The sequence below is a fragment of the Mesocricetus auratus genome, unplaced genomic scaffold, assembly GCF_017639785.1.
Source record: "Mesocricetus auratus isolate SY011 unplaced genomic scaffold, BCM_Maur_2.0 Super-Scaffold_100021, whole genome shotgun sequence".
Lineage (NCBI taxonomy): Eukaryota > Metazoa > Chordata > Mammalia > Rodentia > Cricetidae > Mesocricetus > Mesocricetus auratus.
The window spans coordinates 32,785,272-32,805,727 of record NW_024429202.1 but is presented as its reverse complement, the minus strand read 5'-3'; the positions used below and the strand labels follow the sequence as shown (position 1 = coordinate 32,805,727).

Below are 20,456 nucleotides of genomic sequence, written 5' to 3'. Positions count from 1 at the left end.
GGTGTTTTATGACAGCAATGGTCAAGTAGCTGAGACCAGAAGCTAATGTAGAGGCTAGCAACCACATGTCCTCTTTCCATTGTAATTCCTTCCTTAAAAAGTAAGGTCTTTAGGGACAAACCCCCATTCCTAAATAGTTAGACTTAAACACATATACATAAGCACAGCAACACTAAATGGTCTCAAAAGATTGTACTCATACACACAAATTATAGGAAAAGAGAAGGAATGGTAGACATTGGAGGGGAAAGGAGAAATGAAAATCACATAATCACATAAATGCAGTGTACTCGTATATAAAATTCTCTGGTGAGGGAAAAGCAAATTCTTTCTGAAAAAACATGGAACCTTAGTTGAGTGGATTACTACCCATAGAAGTAGCTACACTACTACATAACGGATACTACAACCTAGTTATGATCATGCCTCATACATGTTACTTTCGTGGGTTCTAGTACGTCCTTCAATTCATCAACTCTTCTGGGTAGAATCCCCATACCTATGAAGTAGACTCTACTCACCAAGGAAGCATGTGACCCCATGTCAAGTGACGAAGATGGTCATTTTAGGATTCTCTTGAGAGGAAGTTTCATGCTCAAACAGCTCAGCTGTGGTTCGCATCCAATTACCCATAACAAGGAGCAAGTACCACTACAACAAGGAGTCACACATCACACCATCCCATACCACACAGGGAAAGGTCGCCATTTTGTCATCTTCCCCATGGACACTCCCAACATCACTCAGATAAGCCACTGCCACATCCACAGCACCCACATCAAAGGTCATTCAGCCACTCCTCCATAATTCATCTTTGACAGTCATCATCATTTGTGTTGTGTGGTACTATATTTGGAAAGGCATAACTAAACATCTATTCGAGGCAGATAGAAAACCAAAAAGTAGACCAAAATAACCATATGTCTAAGTCCAACTTGCCAAACCAGTTAGTTTATTGGGATTACTTACAAGAGCATAAAGGACTCAAAGACAGATATATCACTAAAAACTGTAACCCAACATGGGTAATGACCAGAACCCAGAGCTTCCTATCTGTCCTACAAGTAGCTAAATAGCCTTTCCTCATCTATCTTTACGGCTTATATAGCTTTGAAGAACGAGGGACCTTGTGAATCTAGTATGGTTCAGGGACTGCTTGAGACTTATGAGGTGTTTGCTTCTAAGCGTTAAGAGACACTGTTTAGAATTTCCTGAATCTTAACTCCCCTCCAGGATAGAATGCTCAAGTTAGACCCGATTCAGAGGAAATTGCTACCACACAACAAAAGGTTACAAGTGTTTGTCAACTATCTCATAGATTGTATGCTACAAAACTATAATCCAGTATCATACCAATTTCTTCCTCAAGTCATTATTTACAATACATCAAAATAAACATCCAGCATAATGAAAAGGAAAAGCTTTGTAAGTTGACTTTTAAGGCAGTCTTTCAAACACTGATTGTAGCTTACAAATAAATATAATGACAACTCATGGGGGAAGGAAACGGAGTTGTATTCCAAGGGTATTCATTGACAAAGTTAACAGTGACTGAATGGCAGGCACTCGTGAGAACCAGCTGTATCATAGAAGATGCTTTAATGTCAAGTCTATTGAAAACAGAAGACAAAAGAGAGATTTGAATGAGAGGCAAGTTTGAACAGCAGGCAACGATCTGTATGTGTGGCTAGAGAAACCAGGATTCTGGGATGGAATCTGTTCCCACTAGTTGTAGCAGATGTAAAAATTTAGTTCACATTGCACCGAAAAGTTTTCACCATCTCAGTTTTCCAGATTAATTCTAAACTTCTTCAATTCTAGACTTCTTCAGCTGCTGTTATTTTAGTATTTCACTGGTTTTGAAAAGAAAACACATTCTTTTCTTTCAGTTAATGACAGCTCTGTAAAATGTACAAAACTAACAGAATTAAAAATGATTTTGTCTAAAGATAAATAATGATTTATTACAGATAAAGAGAAAACTCATTGCTTTGCTCCCATCTAAACATTTTTCATCTATTTCTAAATTTATATCCATAATCCCAAATGCCTAAATATAAGGTACTATGAATTTTCCTTCAAATTGTTTGATGCATAGCATTAATTCCTTATTAATTGATGAATTAACAGTCCTTCAACAAATATTCATCTATACTTGAGAGTCATGCTTTCTTTCCCCGTCTTATGTAGACATATATTTTACTTTTATGTTTTCCTGTCTTCTGAAAGGATCTAGATGTTCTGATCCCACAGCCCACACATGACAAAGATTCTTTCCTTGGTCAAACATGAACTTTCTTCTAGACCTGGCTGTGTACTTCCATGCAATATCTGCTTCTGAAAGGGCCTTGCTCAGTGAGTTTAGCAAGAATCCACAGTTCTGATATCTGATAAACTTTCACGTCTCATTGGGCTCCATGTCCTCCATCCTCCACAAAATACTTGGTCACCTGACCTTTCTTCAGCAAGAATGCTGTCAGGTCAGTTTAGCCAGTATCCCCTTGAGTTCCAAGTCTTCCCCCTGGTTACCTCCTATCCACTTGACCAGCTCTAAAAATTCTAACTTGTCCATTCTATCGAGACTGCAGCCCAGTCTTTTCCCACAGAATCCCACTGCAGATCTTCACACCTGCATAATTGCCCTCGATAGTCTTTGTCTTGCTTCAGCAAGTCACATTGAACACCTTTTTTTCTTTACCACACTGACTAATTTAATGTCAACTTATCACAAGCTAGTATCACTTTGGAAGAGGGAGCCTTAGAGAAAAAGACCCCACTAGATTGACCTATAGAAAAGCCTGTTATCCATTTTCTTGATTGATGATTGATTTTAGAAGACCAATCATGGTCTTGTGGTCTTGGGTTCTATAAGAAAGCTGACTAAGCAAACCATGAAAGCAAGGCAGTAAGCAGCCTCTGCATCAGCGCCCGCCTCCAGGTTCCTGCCCAGTTTGATGTCTTGCCCTGACTTCCTGTGATGATGGTCTGTGATGTGGACGTGTAAACAAAATAAACCCTTACCACTCCAAGTTGGCCATGGTGTTTCATCACACAGTGGAAACCCTGACTAAGACATTTACTACACACCTGTCACGCTCTGTGTTTGCCTATGTGAGGCTTTACAACCACATAGCAGAATTCATGTTCAGACATACTTTACTCCCATTCTTCATCTCATTGACCCTTGTGTTTCCTCAACTCTTTCATAAACACACAAAGACTCTATACTTAGAGTTAAATAAACGCTGCATCTCACTGGAATCACAGATCCCCTTGAAGAGGTCAGTTGAGTAGAGAGATGTCAACAGCCCAATTAAGTGGGGTATGGGACTGACTTGAGTAGTTAATAGGATCTGTCGATATCACGGACAGAGTGAGGGAGCCAGTGCCTGAACTCACATCCTCTGCTTCTAGATTCTTGGAGGAAGGAACTATAGCATCTCTAGCATCATGGTGGCTCATGGTAGGATGTTACTGCAGCAGGATAAACTCCCTTCCCTATAATCCTGGAGAGAATTCAGAAGCCTGCAGAACCCACCCTGTGGTGCTAAACCAGAACACCAAGCTGTACTCTAAGACTCGCTGGTAACTTCTCAGTCGTAAAGCCACCTTCCCATTCTGAGCGTTCTCTGTGCCTACCACCCTAATGTTGTGACAGTAGCACAATAGTACCCTTTCTCTCTTGACTCCTCCCCGCTTCTCCCTAAGTCATCATGAAACTAACCACTGCTAGGCAGCAGTCAATATCTTATTGTCTGTCCCTTCTCCCTGGGAGAATTTAATTACCTGCAGTCACCATAGACAGTTTCTTCTTAAGTTTTCAATTTCCTTTGGGAAAACAGTGTTGAAATGTGTATGCCCGAGCCCTACCTGAATTGCCACATGCCATGGAGAGAAACTACAGTAATACTAGCTGCATTGTCTACACTCAGACTTGAACTTCAACTCTGGGGGCGTGGTGGTGTATGGTGTGCTTATTAAACCTCAGGCTCTCAGCCCTGCTGGTCTACACCCACTGACTCTGTGGCTCTTTGTACGGTGCATAGGCGTACCCTGGGATCAGCCCGGTTTGCCCCCTTTGCCTAAGAATATTCTCTAATAGTTAACCCTGTATCCCTCTTTCAGAATGGTGGTTTAACTGTGGGTTAAGGACTCTGCTGATATGTTCCCTCCCCTCCCTGTGCATACAACCCCTTTAGAGATGACACAGTTAGATAACACAGCTGACTCCTGAACGCTGTCCAATGGAAGGCACAAACTCAAAACAAGGGCTGCTTCAGCCTGAAACAGAACACCGGTGAAACCCGGGGGTTGGTCTCGCCTGTTCCCGGTTTACTCAGAAAAACTCCTGCAAGGAAGTAAAAATAAATGGAGCACTGCAGGCCTTCCTTCCTTTAAGCTGGTGGAGAGCATGCTACCAGGGCAGCCTCTATTTTAAATATTCCTAATTGGTTCTGAGCTCAACATAAAATTCAGTGAGAATAAAACCACAGAAACTGAAAACCAGATTGCAAGGAGTCCATGTTCTTCCTTCTCTTTACTTTGCTGGAGATCACCTTTCTGTTAGCTTCAGGGAGCAGGTTAGCAGCCAGCAGACTGATGGGGAAGGATATGTGACACTATCCATGTCTCTGTCTTGAAGCTCACAGTGGGGGCTGCCTTGGTCTAGAAGGAACCCCAGCTAGGGGAAGCCTGGGGCAATGGAAATTTTTATCCCTGACCTGTCACAGTAATGTGAGCTCCCCTGGCTTGGAAACGCATGAGTCCTTGGAAGAAAATGAATTTGTTAAACCAGTTATTCACAGATGAAAGGGAATCATGGGAGTGACTAGCACTTTGTGGGCTTAATTCCTCCTGGCTAGTGACCCTCTGAAAAAAAATCAGCTTTCTCTTGCTACTGCTTGGTTTTCTTGGGGGATTAGAAATAAGATGGTTGACAGAGTTTTCACAGAAAAAAAAGAAAATATGCAAAAAATACCTATTTTTATCTGTGGCTAAAATATATTCACAAAACCCCTTTAGTAACATTAACATAATCACTGGCTTTTGCATTTTTAGATTTTACTTGACCTGATTTGGGCATCATGGACTATACTAGAAGTACTTTTGTTCTGGGCAGGCTGAAACATTTATCTTTTCCCTCAATGTTTGTAAGATAGACAGTAATATTTTGGTGTTCACTGACTATCCAGTACAACAGGCTGGAATGGGGACTGATAAACTTGAAGACAAAGGAAGATTAAAGTTATATTCCAGGACAACTGTCCCAAATTTGGCTAAAACTAAGCAGTGGCAATTTTGCTTTGACTGCACATTGTGACTACACTCCCAGGCTGTCTCTGGTTTGGCTTTGAATGACACATGCCAAGCACAGTGGTGACATGGGTTTTAATTGTTCTCTATTGCTGTCATGCACCTCTCTCCAGTGACAGCCAAATACCCACCATTCCACCAGCAACACATCTAAGCAAATCTCAAGTTTTGTTTATACCATTTTGGGTCACTACATAGGTGTCTTCTGATACAAGTCCATGTACTTTAGCCTAAATAATAATCGACAAATTAATAGATTTATTATTACAAAGACAGATAACAATCTGGAAATTGTTACAGGTGTCATTCCATTTAACCCAAGATCACTCTAGAAGACCACCCTTTAATCAATTGGCAAATTCCAGCTTAGGACTCATTCCTTGTTGAAGACTCTAGTCCTGTCTGCATGCCTATGTGAGCAAGCATCCCTCAGGAAGGAATGGCAATCTCATCACGGGGTTAGGTGGCATCCCCAGCCCTACCTCTTAAAATGCATAAGTGTTGTCTAAGAAGGAAAGTGCAGAAGAATACAGCCTCAAGGGCTGACAGGAAATAAGGATGGGAAGATGATACAATGTCTGCAACCTCCTCCTCCACTTTGTTGGCACAGAATCCTTCCCATGGCCAATGCCTCTCTTTTTGCAGACAAAGACAGCACAGGGGACTGTGACCTCATGCCACACCAGAAGAACAAAGAACAGTTACTAAATGTAGAGAAAAATCTTTCAAGTGAAAACTGGTAACTAAAGGACAAATTAAAGGAAATGACCTTTCACTCAATCTTAGAATCCACTGATACCCAGTATTCTTCATGTTAACATTATAGTTTTCAGAGAGTTAAAAGCAAATATTCATAGGAGGAAATTAAGTGTTTGCTTTGTTTTTCTATTTACTTTTCTATTTCCTTTTATAGATTGAAAATGAAAATAAAATGTTAAGTTCTTTGAGGCTACTGGTGGAAAATATTGACAGTTTGTGGTTGAGAAGCTGGACCCTATATAGGAATCATGTCTTGTCACTCCCTCCCAGTGAATAGGACGCAAAGGCCAAGGCGTCCCCCACATCCAGGAGGAAACTCCCTGTGCTGTACAGCTTGCTGGAGAAACTCACTAAGTGAAAGCCACCACCTAGAGCATTCTCAGACACTTGCTAACCCTTAACCCATTCCTACCATGAACTTCCATTAAAGAAAGCATGGGAAATAATGCTACACCACTCATGGAAACCCTACTGGATGTCCAAACAGCCCATTTCACAGTGAGCTTCCCAGACTGATAGAGTCACTGGCCTCAGCAGTATCCCAGGGCTCTTGACGAGTCACTATGTAGTCAGGAGCTCTAGGCCCACCTCCAGTCTCCAATAGCCAAAGCTAACCAAATGTAGATATTCAATGGCCTCAGGAAGACAACACCTTCTAAAATAAAATCTGCTTGTGTGACTGTTGGCCTACAGAACTCAGTGGCCAGATGATCAAGGTGACTACAGCCACTCAAAACATCCTTCCTGTAGGGGTGTTCACTAGCATTCCGAGAGCCCAGTGGGCAGTAAAGGAGTAAAGAAAGCAGGCAGATTAGTAGACCAGCAGGACAGTTTAGTTTTTCTGTTTCTCACTTATCTTTGTTATTCACTTTAGAGTGGGGTTCTATGTCCCTAATTCCACCTTCCAGAATTTTAATCACTCATGATCAACTGCCATCCCAAAGTACTAAATGGAAATTTCCAGAAATGAGTGATTCTCGTCTTTTAAATAGCTGTTAATAACACATTATCACACTTGTTCTATTTGCTGTTATAGTTAATCTCTCACTGGATCTCCTTTACTGTGCCTACTTTATTATAGCTATGTTTATGTAGCAAAAACTCCTAGTATTTATAGATTTGGGAATTATCTGCAGGTGCAGGCATATACTCAGGGTCCCAGATATGACCCCTGTAGATAAGAGGGAAAACTCTACAAAGCGAAGGTTGGACAGGCATGCACTATAGCTGTGAGCATTGTCTTCAACGTTATTTCATAGCTAAGTGTCCCTGAGGAAATGTTTCCCTATCAATTAGCCTGGACGCTCAGCCTCTTCTTTGCTTTATGGTTGCACTCTGCCTGCAGAATGTGGTTCTTTACTCACCAATAAGTTTTCTTAACAACTTCTGCCATTACGTCTCTCTGAATCCCAGCTCCCCTCTCTTCTAAATGGCATCGACGTCCAGGAGAAAACCAGGAAATCTGGGTGGATTCCTGTAATCCTTCCATATGATTACCTCTTCTGGGAAGGAGTCCTTGCTGCTTGGATTTCTGTTGCTATATAGATGGAGTCCAGGAAGGAGGGTGGCATCTCCTGCCTCTGAGGACTAGGTTGCACACATAGCTTTGCACCTGTGCAGTTCTGGTGGTCCCTCTCTGTCTCTTTACCTCCAGCTGCTGATTGAAGACTGACTCACAGCCTCTCTGTGAAGCATAAACGTCTTTCTTCCTTCCATCACCGCTTCCCTGGATTTCATGCATGCTTCCTCCCTCCGAGCTCATTACGTTCACTTGACAGTGCAGGGTTTTTTATTAGAAGGAAGATATTGTATGATTTAGGAAAACATTGAGGTAAAAGTCACAACCGATAGACGGACAAAAGGTAAAATGATCAAACTATCCTCCCTTGTCCTTTGAGTCACAAGACTAAACACATTATGTACATGTGTACATGTAATTCACAGGCAAGTTTCCTGGCCTACCCAAAGAAACACAGGGGTGCCTAGAGCTTAAGAGAGAGTCAAAAAATTCTTAGCAACAGGGAACATTTCCCAGTGGTCTTTAAAGACGTATTTGTTTCGATCAGATGGGCATGATGATGATGATTCAAGCAGTAAAGGCAAGTGGATATTTATTGAATTGATTGTCATAGATTTAGCTCTAAGTAACATTTCAGAAATGCTTGCTCACTTATAGATGCCTAGCAGAAGAGAAAGGAAAGAAGGAGAATAGATAAAGTAGTTGGTAAAATTGGCAAGATGAAGTACGAAGTTCAAGGACAGGCTTGGAATAATCACCATGAAAAATTCCACTGAAGAACAGTTATGAAACTCCAGGGCAAACATCAGAAATTATGAATTCACAGCATCTAGATACTATTATTCATGTCATGGATAATTAACTGTGGCTCTTATATATTCCTAAAAAGTATTTTTAAATTAGCATTCTAATTATAAAAATAGTGTATAAATCCATTGTTCAAAGATTAACCCCTATAGTGCAGATCACATCTATCGATATTACTGATTAAATATAACAATGCTGCAACAAATTTTACCTCTCAGTTGAGGTATATTATTTTATCTGTGAAAATAAAAGAGTTCATTACAAAAAAATCAAAGCCAAATGCATTCAATTTGCAAGGTAGCCAACTTGTCATGGGACCTTTGTCAGTGTCCCAATCTGAAAACATAAGAAACTAAACCAGGTGATTTCAAAGATCTCTGCCAGTTCTAATTGATTATAAGTAGCACAAGCATACAGTCAGTAGGAATTTCTGAGCAATCACGCATAGTTCTTAACATATGACATAGATCTAAATTCTAAATGATTAATTCTTTGTTCTTTGGTTCTTTTTCAGCAATGAGGTTCCCTAATGGCTTCCATAACTACATATTGCCAAATTCTGGCACCCACTCCCCTTGACATCTGGAAGAAAACCAGTAGAGCTTGGTAGATTTCTGTGATCCTTAGATATGGTTGGCTATTCTGAGAAGGAGTTAAGTTTTGTTGCACACAACGGCACAAGGCAAGTTTGTGACTCTGCCTTCAAGTTTGCTGTGAGAAGTCATCTTGTTTTTATAGACAGGTGTCCAAACGCTTCAAAAATGCAAACTCAATAGCTCTGATCTCAACTGTGAGCATTTTTGTTCTGCAGTAAAAGAAGAGGGGCTCTGGAATGACCCAGCATACTTAGGACAGTGAACTATTTTATATGGAGCAAAGGACTGTGGGATTTGTAGTGCTCTCTGCTACGTCTGTGCTCAGTTCTCCATCGGGACCTGGTTGCTGTTATCTCCTCCTCTGTCTGCTCTCCAGATTCATACTCCTCATCGACTGCATAGAACAGAGGCTTGGGCCGGATGGCATCCCTCCTGCCCCATCCAGCATGCTCCCCCCAGCTGGTGTCACTTCTGTAGCTGAAGCTGAGCGCCTTCTCTCCTCTGTGTAAGCTCTTCATCGGAATCATAGCCTGGGTCTGCCGTCTTTCCTGAAGGGACCCTGCTCTTGAGTGTGCACTGAACATCAAGGGCTGGAATCCTGGATCGATACCATCATCATCTAAGGAGACATGGTGACAAGAATGAAAAGAAAACTTGAAATCAGAGTTAAGACTTCATGCCCAGGTGGCAAGAATGCTCAGCACCGAAGCTCCTGCTCACAGCTTAACAGTCAGGGTGACTTTCCCTTTCAGCATCACAACCCAAGAAGACTGGGAGGGCAGTGCTACATGCTTGCTGTCATAAATACATGGGGATGCTATGTGTCTAGCCAATCTCCCCTAGATGAGTAACAGAGTATCTTTTCATAGTGATTGATTGATAATAACATAAAACATATACTTTTAAAACGTTATGTCTTCTAAAAGGGAAATGCTATACTAAAGGTTTCATGAAAGTGGTTGGTTTTTCATCCTGTTTGTTTCTGTTTTGTTGAGACAATGTCCTGTCCTGTCACATAGGATGGCCTTGGACTTGCAGTAATCCTCTTGCACTAGTGTTCAAAGTGTTGAGATTGCAGGTGTGAGCCCCATGCCTGGCTCTTGGTTTGCTACTTCACTGGTGGCTTTCCAAAAGCTTTATGTCTGAGTTTCACTGCTTTGACCTTGAATGTGTAAACCTGGAGAAACAGAGATGGGAGGGGCAGAGAGCCACAAAAGGTCCCAGGCTGTGACAGATGCTCCTCTGTCAATACAGTAGATAACAAGCAGACTGCAGTAGTACATGATGATGTAGCAAGGCTGAGAGCCTGCCCTCATGGGGGAATGAATATGTGCCAGCCTCTGTCTTGCTCATTTTGCATATTTTATGCCACTTAATCATCTTAATGGCCCAGTGACATGCATAAAACTATTGTCCTCATATCATACGGAATGTGCCTAGAGTTGTTCAAGACGAGGTGACTTTTAATATAGTATAGCTGGCAAAAATAGGATACATTCCTCTGTATCCGCAGGAGATGTATCGAAATTCACACATGCTCCAGTCTCTCATATAAAATGGCATAGTATTTGCATATAGCCTATGAACATCCTACAGTCTAATTTAAATAATCTCTAAACTACTAAAATACCCAATATATTGTAAATGCTACACAAATAGTTGCTATATTGTATTTTGGGGAAGTACGGGTGAGAGAAAAATCTTACATGAAGAAGACATCTGTGCATACCACATGAATTTTGCTAAGGCTATGTTATGTGGGACAGGTCCACCAGGTATCCTTGTGATGCCCTGTTTTTGAGTTAATTTCAAATTTTCTATCTTTTCCTAAAACACAGTGCCTTTCCCTCCACTTTAACGAAGGAGCATTTTTTACAAGTGTCATTTAATGTGCCCTCCAGGTTTTAGACTCATGAATTTATTTTTCCCTTACATATTCTCCTCAGAATTTCAGTGTTTTCGGGTATTTATTTATAAACTTGAAAATGGTTCTTTCTTCCACATCCTATCCTCCCTAAAAAAAAAAAAAGAAAAAAAAGAAAACAATCACCCTCCCTGGGGATTGGAATGAAGATTGGGTGGGGGCCTGGGGGACCTGATGGGGAGGGCAAAGGAGGAGGGGAGGGAGAGGGAGCTGGGATTGACATGTGAAACAAGCTTGTTTCTAATGTAAATAAAACAGGGGAAAAACTATAATCCAAAAAAACCCACACAAAATTAATACTGTATGCCCAAAAGTTTGTATTCAACAAAAATGTGCATATATTGCTAGACACAGAAAATTTTAAATACCCTGTTCAGAAATTTTTTTCCAAAATGCAACCAAATCATCATAGGCAGGTATATCGGGGACTAACACAGGGGATGCTCTGTTGGAAGTGAAGATGACAGCACAATTTATTTACTCATTTTCTTTCATAATTCCCTTTCAATTTGTGCCAAGTGGAGCCTGAACCTCCATTCTTCTAGATTCTTTGCTATTTGGGAGACTCTCTGAGGTATGGACACTTCCTTCTGTTTGCAAATCCTGTCCCATCTCATTCTACCCACTCCTTCTGACTATGAACTCCTTGTGAGTAGACAGAGGATAGCCAGTCTCTCTACCACCTTCTAAGTTAATGTAAAGTGGAGCCCAAGCATCTAGAAGAGGCTCCACTTGCAAAGCTGAGGTCAATGTAAGTGACTAGTTCTTCCCAAAATATGAAGGAACTTTCTGTAATGTAGAAGGTGGAGAAGAAAGGATGGGGACTATAATTGGTCCTCATTCACATGTCTAGCTGAAGGTGTGCAGCCAGTTCTGTCATCCCAGGGAAGAACAGTGGCTGCCTCTCAAGAACCAGACTTAACTACCAAGGCTAAAGGAGAAACAGGGCTTCTGCTTGGTGGGGCCAAACCCACAGGAGATTAGCTAGTTGATACAATTGTGTATTATCTAGTGACTCAGAACTAGAGAGCAATACTTCCTTATCTCTATATTTTCAAGGGTGTATATGTGTGTGTGTACTTTTAAAATATGTATAGTTAATATATACTAAAACAACACTTAAAACATTTCAACCATTTCCAAGTTTAGTTCAATAGCACTAAGAGGTTTCCTACTTCTGTGTAATCCCCACCACCATCAATCTCTAATTCCATAGATTTAAAGCTGCTTCATACATAAAGGGATTTCAGGGTGGGTATCACCATAGTTATAATAAAACATGAACCTCAAAGGTATAGGAGCCTTGAAAGAGTATGCATGTTTCTAAAACATCATGGAATTCACAGACATCCTATCGGGGATGTGCAAACCTCTGTGGGCCTGCAGAGTCATAGAACCAGGAAGGAACGTGTTTTCAAAGACTCACATTGGTTGGCCAGACTATGTGGTTGAGGAAACTATGCCATCCAGTGTCTCCTAGCTAGAGTATCCCTCTTCTCTTGGTATTCAGCGAGAATTCAAGTAGTCAAACTGTTGATTACACATCAAGGACTCTCTCTGTTCCATTGTGATTGTTCTCATAGTCTTTCTTTTTGGCAGGGAAGAGGGAGGCTCTTTTTTGTTAATTGTTCTTACATACATATTGCTAAATATATAAATACAACTTGCTCAGTTTGCTTAATCTTGCCTGTATGAATATGTTTTTAGGACTGACCATTTGGTATTGGATAGTTAATTGGTGTGCTCTTCCATAGAATGTCTATCAGTGTCATTTTTGTTCATGCCATGGCTAGGCAGTTATACTGGGGAGAAGTCATGAGTAAGACTTCATGAGTGTAGCTTCTGACATTTACCATAATCTTTTAAAACTTGCTAAGGGTCACTGGTAACTTAAGTTTCATTACCTTCTTCTCTAGTTCAACCACTTTCATCTGGGTGGAATTTAGAACCAACTTGACACATTAGAAAGAAAGAAAAAGTAAACAAACCAAACCCCCAAAGATTAAGATCTTACTCCAACTATGGATTAGTTCATGAAAAGTTGACAATTTGGAGAGTTCTTATCCTTTAGATTTCCAAGTGCTAACAACTCCTACCTTCTGGAATAAAACTCACTTTGCAATGTTTAGTATTTAGAGTGACTATTGACTGTTTGTTGTAATGTTTATTTACATTTGTGCATCAGTGCCTCAAGAACCTTCTCTGCTGTCACCCCTGTGTCAGAATCCTGCAGTACTAAGATCATCCCAGAATATATCTGCAGCACTTTCTTGTTTTCTATTCACTTAAATGACAAGATTTGTCTTGAGTTATTTGAATAAGAAAGATACTTCAAAACCAATTTGTTGCATGTCCAATGTTTGCATGTCTCTTTTCAGTTTTCTTTACTTTTATTTGTGAAATGTCTTCATAATATCAAATGAAATATCAAATGACACTAATTACCAGAGTGTCAACAGAAGCTGCCAAGAGTAATGAAAAAAATTACTAGTTCAAAACCCTCTTCGGAAGAAAATAATTTACTACAAAGGTGGCATTTCGTTTTACAGGGGAAGATGTTGTTGCAAGGAACATAGTCATAGCAAGCAATCTGAAAGGTATACCAAACTTATTCCATATACAAAGAAAAGGTTCAAGGTGAGTTGAAATGTAAGTAAACTGTGATTTTCTCTATATGACTGATTAGTATTTTATCATTAAAAATGGGAACTACAATCCTATTTGTTGAGATGAGAAATCTGTCCTCCCTAGGACACTGTCAAATGAACTAGGAAATTTGGGGTGGGGGAAACAAAACAATCACTGGTGTTTGAGTTTTTTGTATAGGATGGTAGGATGGTGCTGGGCTTCCATGATAGCTCTGTGAAGACCAGGATTACACAGAGATATCTACAGAAGGGTGCTAACTAAAATGTTCTGTAGTGACTACATCCAAGTCTTTAAAAGTTTGTTTAACAATTTGTTGTGTTTTCCAGTGATGGAGTTGGGTTTGATATGAAGTCATTTTAAACAAGACAAACATAACAAAAGCCCTTTATTTCAAAGAATTACTATATTGCCCTTAGCAAATAATTATTTTTAGATACCGTACCTTTAAAAAAATTTTAAAAGATCCCATGCCTTTAGTTTGTTTGAATACCCAAAGTGATTTTTAAGGTTTAAATAAATGTAAAATCAAGGAGGTAACATGCATGTGATTATATTATATATTACCCTTTTCTAACAGACATCATTTTGATACATATTTAAAACACAACAAATTGGCTTTTATTAGAACAATGAGTATTTTCAATACCTAGGAATCTCAGTTATGTGTTAGAGGGAAGCTGTTAATCAGTAAATATGACTTAATCTCTCCAATAAAAGTTAATCTAATATTAAATTTCACTGGACTCTTACAACTGCCCTGAAGTGGTCCTTACACATCTTTAAGACACCAGTGAAGAGATTCTGTGACCCTCTAATCATTGCTACACTCCAGATGGCTGGAAAAATTAAAATAGCACAGCAGTGCATGAAAAATTATGATAAATCTGAATATCTGTGCCCATAAATAAAATTCTGAAATTTACTCAGGAAGGACGCAATCATTTCCTCCTCATTCACATTTCTACCTAATGGTGGTGATTGTATCTCTTAGCCCTTGAGTCCCCAAATGTCCACCATCTGACCCTGCACAGGAGGAAACACAGCAGCCAACAGTAGGTTACCTGTGAGTTCAGCAGCCCTTGCTTCTCTTCTTGCTGACTGAGGATTGCTGTAGGGGAAGGATAGATAGCGAAAGTTCTTGGTGCCTGTCTGTGGGTAACAAGAAGAAACAGAAACAGAATGAGCTACTACGGTTTCAATGGGCACACAGGCAATAAAGGGAAGGATGCAGCCCTGTGCTGGGCACTACATTTCATTACTTTTGATTTAAGGAAGTGAAACATTTCTAACCTCAATATGTAGTTACTCCACCCTCCTCTCATTGAAAGAACCATTGTGAACCTTACAAAGTTACTCTCATAGCGTCACTCAGTATTAGAGTGGGGTTTCTTCTAGATCCAGGGTTCGGGAAGGAGTCTCTATATGATGAGGACCATACAGCCTCAAGTAGTAAGATGTCAGGGGCTCACTGGTGATGTAAGGATGTGAGGAGGAGGCTTAGGAGACCAGGCAAAATCCTTCTAGTCAATGTCCTGAGAGGCCTAGAAGCTTTGGTCTGAGGAGGAGTCCTGAGATATTTAGTGCTTGGGCACCACGGGTTCTGGACATAGACTCATGTTGGGGACCACTTGATGTCACTGATCTACCTTGGAAAGCATCTCAGTACCATACTTCATTCACAGAAGCTGGAGGCCCCAGAGCCCTGGATCCAGAGAGACTGGGGCTCCTTGGATCTATTGCCCCCTCTGGCTTTTCCATCTCTCTGGCAGCATTGAGGTTTGAGTATTCAGTAAGTGTTAATAGTTATTTACCCTCAGCTAATGAGGCACTGCCCCAAGTACGGTCCCAGTTATTAGGTGACAGCCCCCACATACCGGTTTTCCCCAAGGCAGACTCTGGCCTTTCCGCATGCTCTCCCTCAAGGTGTTCTGGCGGCGGATTAGAATCTCCTTGGCCTGCTTCTCACTTGTTTGGGGCTTGAGACTGTACTTGTTGTAGGACAGGGTCTGTAGGTAGAGCATATAGCAGGCAGGTAAGAACTCCAACACTACCTGGAGCTCCAGCAGCATCGGAGATTGCTAGAGTGGGTAGACACAGTGCCTGTGTGCAGCCTTGCCTCTAGCATGACTGAGAAAGCCTTCGTGGGAGGAAGTATGGCTGTGACTGTGGACAGTGCCTTCAGTAATCCCCACAGAAGCCCGACCACCACCTCCACTCCCATAGGAGTCACCCACACACTGTGGCTGCCCTGCACATGCACATGCACGCACACAGACACACACACACACACACACACACACACACACACACACACACACGAGGGGGGTGAGAGAGAGAGACAGAGAGTTAAATTGATTTCTCATCTATTCAGAAAGGAAGAGGCTCTACAATGAGAACAGCAGCGGGTTAAAGAACAGATCCAGGATGGAACAGCTTGACAAACTGGACCAACTGAGCCGTAAAATTACTCCTCCTTCTTGCCTTGGCCTCAAACCTGTGGAACTCTGACATGGACCACAGGCCATCATCTCTCCATAAATATATGTTTGAAAAATGCTAATGTGGAGCTTCTTGTCCCTACTCTTGCTCACTCGAAGCTCAGCGAATGTCAGATTGCCTGGAGTCCATAGGTGACGCACCGCGCGTGCTGATAAACTGCAAAGCGATGTTGGATAATGTTGGATAAGAAGGTCACTGCTGCCTGTGTCATTCTTACTGGTTTATGGCTTCTTTAAAAAGGACAGTCAAATTCAATAACAAAAACGTGGATGTTCTACTAGGTGTTGTAGCAAGCATGGGATTGAAAATAAATGATGTACATTCAAGTCTTTTAAAAGCCTGCAGCCACCTGGGGGAGTCAAGGTAACAAAGGCTTTATGGTAGGATCATCTGGGAGGTATAGAGTAGGGCACTTACTTGGGCTTGGATGGAGCATACTTGCTGCACTGAGGTGAACCTGCAGCATCAAGCAGGTACTCTTCCAGGAGAAGTGCAGATGGGAGGGAACTAAAGCAGAAACTACTAACCAACTTGAAGGGAGGGTAGGGAGGACCACAGGAAAAGATCCACCCAAGAGTTTGCTATTGGAGTGAAACATAGCTTCCAAAGACAGTGAGCATAAGCAGAGAGAGATGATGACAGGTCACACAGGCCACACACACTTTCCAGGAGTGAAAAACACAATCTTCTAGCCAAGTGTCTGTTGGGGGAAACATACTCTCAGGTGCCATGAGATGATTCCTAGGAATAAGAGGTGAAAATGGGCAATACATATTTCCATTCTATTGTTTCTTACCGAACAATGCTCACGGAATCAGCTTTTACAGCACGTAATATGTGGGCTCCTAACGAGCCCTCACCCAGCCCAGGGGTGAGAGGGTCAGTTTTCTGCCTGATGGGGAGGGTATTCCTAAAAGAGAGCTCTGACTTGGTGTGTTCCATTGGATTTCAGGTTGCTGTGTTCTACTGAATATGTATGCAACCAGGTTGCAGATATGTGGTTTTCACTGTGTATTAATGAAATCAACCTTCCTAAGACAGAGCGTTACCAAGAAGGGGCTCTTCAGGCCAAAGAAGAATGAGGAAACACACTGACCCTGCTCCACCTAGCAGTTATTTATCCTCTGCTTTGGACAAGCCCATTGCTCCGGTATTTTGGGGGTGAGCAGAACCGTGAATATAGTTTGATGTAAGATTCTTGTCCATCTTCTATAAAGATGAATATAAGCTAAGTACATTAATATGTTTACATATTCCTACACCACAGCTTAGGAGGCTTTACTTTAAACATCATTTGGACATCAGTCTTCTAGTTTGCATGATAAACCATTGTCCATGTCAATTTGGTCTTCTGCAGAGAGCATAGGAGTTTCTATACATTCAGTGTGCTATGCTAGTGTCTTCTCTCTTTTCCTTCCTTTTCTGTCCTTTTTAGAAGGAATCAGGACCCGGATAAAGCCTGTACATCCTTACAAAACCTTGAGTTCTGCTGGAGAAAGGAGGCTTCTCGTTGTTCCTAGGTCTTGCACATGCTTGTGCACATAAACTATTAGAGGTACAGAACAGAATTAGAATACATTTCTCTCTTCCTTTGAAAGCACATAGAAACTTTGAGATTAATAGAGAGCCTGGGCTGAGGTTTATTCTTTGATAAGTTTTGGGTGTGCCTCTCTTACTCCATCCCACTGTACTGCAGAGAGTTTCCTCTGTGGTTCTTCCAGTGGAAACCTCCAGAAGTGAGTCCTTCACCTCCCATCCCATATAGACTTAGACACACTAAGAGGAAGTGCTTCAAAAAGATGTGGTCCCAGTAGGACCAGCTCAGTTTCACATCAACTGTAACTTAGGATCACCCAGAGTCTGGCCCCATACTCTGCCTGGTCCTGACCCAAAGTGACTGCAAAGTCCCAAGACAGACTCTTCTAAAACACACAGTGATAAATGCCTCCAGCCATCAGTCAGTCCTGTACCTCTTGTCCAGACTTAAGGACAACAGGTGACTTCTGCACAACCTCTGTGTCCATCCTTCAAACTGTAGACTGTCCACTATAAGCAGTGGATATTCAATTGTTCAGGATAGCATTTCCAGGAGAGATGAATAAAGGAAGACTTTCTTAACCCTACAAATGCTAGAAGTGGTGGAAAAAGAGGTGTTGATTTTTTGTTGTTGTTTGTTTTGTTAACTTGACATAAATTGGAGATGTCTGGAAAGAGGAAATCTTAGATAAGGGGTTGCATTTATCATGTTGCCTGTGATCAAGTATTTGTGGACATTTTCTTAATTAATGACTGATGTGGAAGGAGCCCATCCTACTGTGGGCCATGTCATCCCTGAGCAGGTGGTCCTGGTGGTATAAGAAAGTAAGCTGTGGAAGCCAGGGGAGTGAGCCAGGAAGCAGCACTCCTCCATGGTTCCTGCCTCTGTTTCTAGTTTAGTTATTTCCCTAATATCCCTCAATGATGGACTGTGATTGAGAAGTGTAAGCCAAATTAACCCTTTCCTTCCAAAGTGCTTTTGGTCACTGTGTTTATCAAACTAGAATAATCAGGAATGGGAACTGGTGAGTGATGTTTTCAATGGACTAAAAGTGGAAGCAAAAATGTACCTGCAGCCTATCACTGCCCTCAGTTCACTAATCCTATTCTGATTTGATTCCACTTGATGCTTAGCAATCAATCCTATAATGAAAAGTGGCCAACATGCTCAAATTCAGAAATAAAACAAAACAAGGAAGAGAGATGCTGCATAGTTTGGAAGAGAAGACCAGATGAAAGAAGAAAGTGCCTATCTTGGTGTCTACATCTGGGGAATAAAAGAGGATGGGAAATGTGGACAAGGAGTCATTTCAGAATGTATTGGGGTTTCAAGACTCCAACCTCTTTCCTTGTATCACCACGACGAGAGAAACATTGAGTACCAGGTACTCTGTGGGTCTGGCTCTCCCTAAGCTAACCATTCTTCCCACCAGGAAGTTCTTATCTACCCAGTGAAGGTGAAATGTGATAGTCTTGCTAGAACAGTTTCACTTGGAATGATTTGAAAGTCATGAAATTTACCCTAAGAACACCATCACAGAGCTGAGCTATATTCCTTCAGCCTTTGCTTTCTCTGACACAAGTTCCTTAATCATCAACCTTTCTGACCCAGGACTACAGAGAGTGCTGACCTTCACTGGCCGTGTAAGTCTGGAGTCTTAGAAAGAATTCTGGATAGGTGTGCAGCAGAAAACTCTTAACCTACATTTACTTTATAACCTTGAATAAATCTGATCATCAAGTCTGCTAACCCCAACATCGACTAGAAAACGAATAGCTCTGATTAGATGGTTTCTTAATCCCATCGAAAGCAAGACCTATAGCATTACCCAAAAACAAAAATTCTCACAAGAAGCATACTTAATCATAGCCAAGAAATAGTACAGAGAAATAATTCATCAAACTAGAAAAAGCTTTAGCAGGGATGACATTGATTTAACTATCATTACCTCAAAGACCCTGAGGGTCCCTTTGCTAAACACTAATGAAGAAAGAATCCAGATCAATTTCCAGGCCAAAACACCAAAACGCCAGTATTTCTTTTTATTCTAGATTTCAGCACTGTAGCTTCATGATTCTATCCCAATAAGTGTTTGTTGACTTTTCTCATAGTCGACCCCATTGGACAGCCAGGGCCATCTGAATTCTGGTGCCATGTTTTGCTTACACTACAGGAGGATGACTGTGTCTGTCTTCCCTTTGAGGACAGGGAGATCTGTGGGCTCTAAAAACACAGGCTGCAGGCCTGGGGTATCCTGACCCCTAGAGTCAGCAACTGGGTTTGCATTTATTCTTAAACCACTGGTGACAACCTGGCAGCTGTCAGCTAGCTTTCTATTTTCCAAACCCTGCAGAGCAGCCACTTGAGAGGACGCTGTGAACAGGCTCCTGAAGAGCTGGTAGGAGCAGAGCAAGACAGAGTAGGGCAGGGGGCAGCACAGAGGGCTCGCACATACTCTTTGTCGAACTTGGTACATGTTTCTTGTCAGAATGTCCCGCATGGATTCCACGTCTTCGGGGGAAAGCCGCTTGGTTCCCTGTATCCTCTCAGGCCTGGAAACACAATTAGAGAGAAGTCATTATTTTTCCATTTGGGCAAGAAGTGCCACAAAGACACAATGGGCTTTGCTCTGTGCTGCCCTGGAGGAATCCCTAAATTCCAGGATCATAGTTGCATATATACTCATTCCTGCCACCTTAACAAATCGATTTCAAGTCCAAACATAATGTTTTGATTTAAAGATTTAGAAACATTTTCTCCTTTACAGTTTCCATGTGGTTATTATTGTAAGCCATTTTTTAAAAATTTAGGTTAGAAACAATCTTGTTTCACATGTCAATCCCAGCTCCCTCT

General features: G+C 41.4%; 1 protein-coding gene across 2 annotated transcripts in view; it reads right to left on the bottom strand.

Moving 5' to 3' along the window:
- Positions 1 to 935: 935 nt before the first annotated feature.
- Positions 936 to 20,456, bottom strand: part of Slc9a4 (solute carrier family 9 member A4) — a 62,425-nt gene continuing 42,904 nt past the window's right edge. Inside the window, exons 9-13 of one of the 2 annotated variants that reach the window (XR_001196817.3) lie at positions 20,059 to 20,155; positions 15,442 to 15,573; positions 14,629 to 14,716; positions 7,437 to 9,613; positions 936 to 1,610 (exon numbers count right to left, since the gene is read on the bottom strand). Coding sequence is in view for 1 of the 2 variants with exons in the window: in XM_013117370.3 (XP_012972824.1) it covers positions 9,258 to 9,613; positions 14,629 to 14,716; positions 15,442 to 15,573; positions 20,059 to 20,155 (673 nt within the window). In the remaining variant the exon portion in view is untranslated. Of the gene's footprint in view, positions 9,614 to 14,628; positions 14,717 to 15,441; positions 15,574 to 20,058; positions 20,156 to 20,456 lie in introns of both variants that reach the window. The other variant, XM_013117370.3, reaches the window with a different exon arrangement.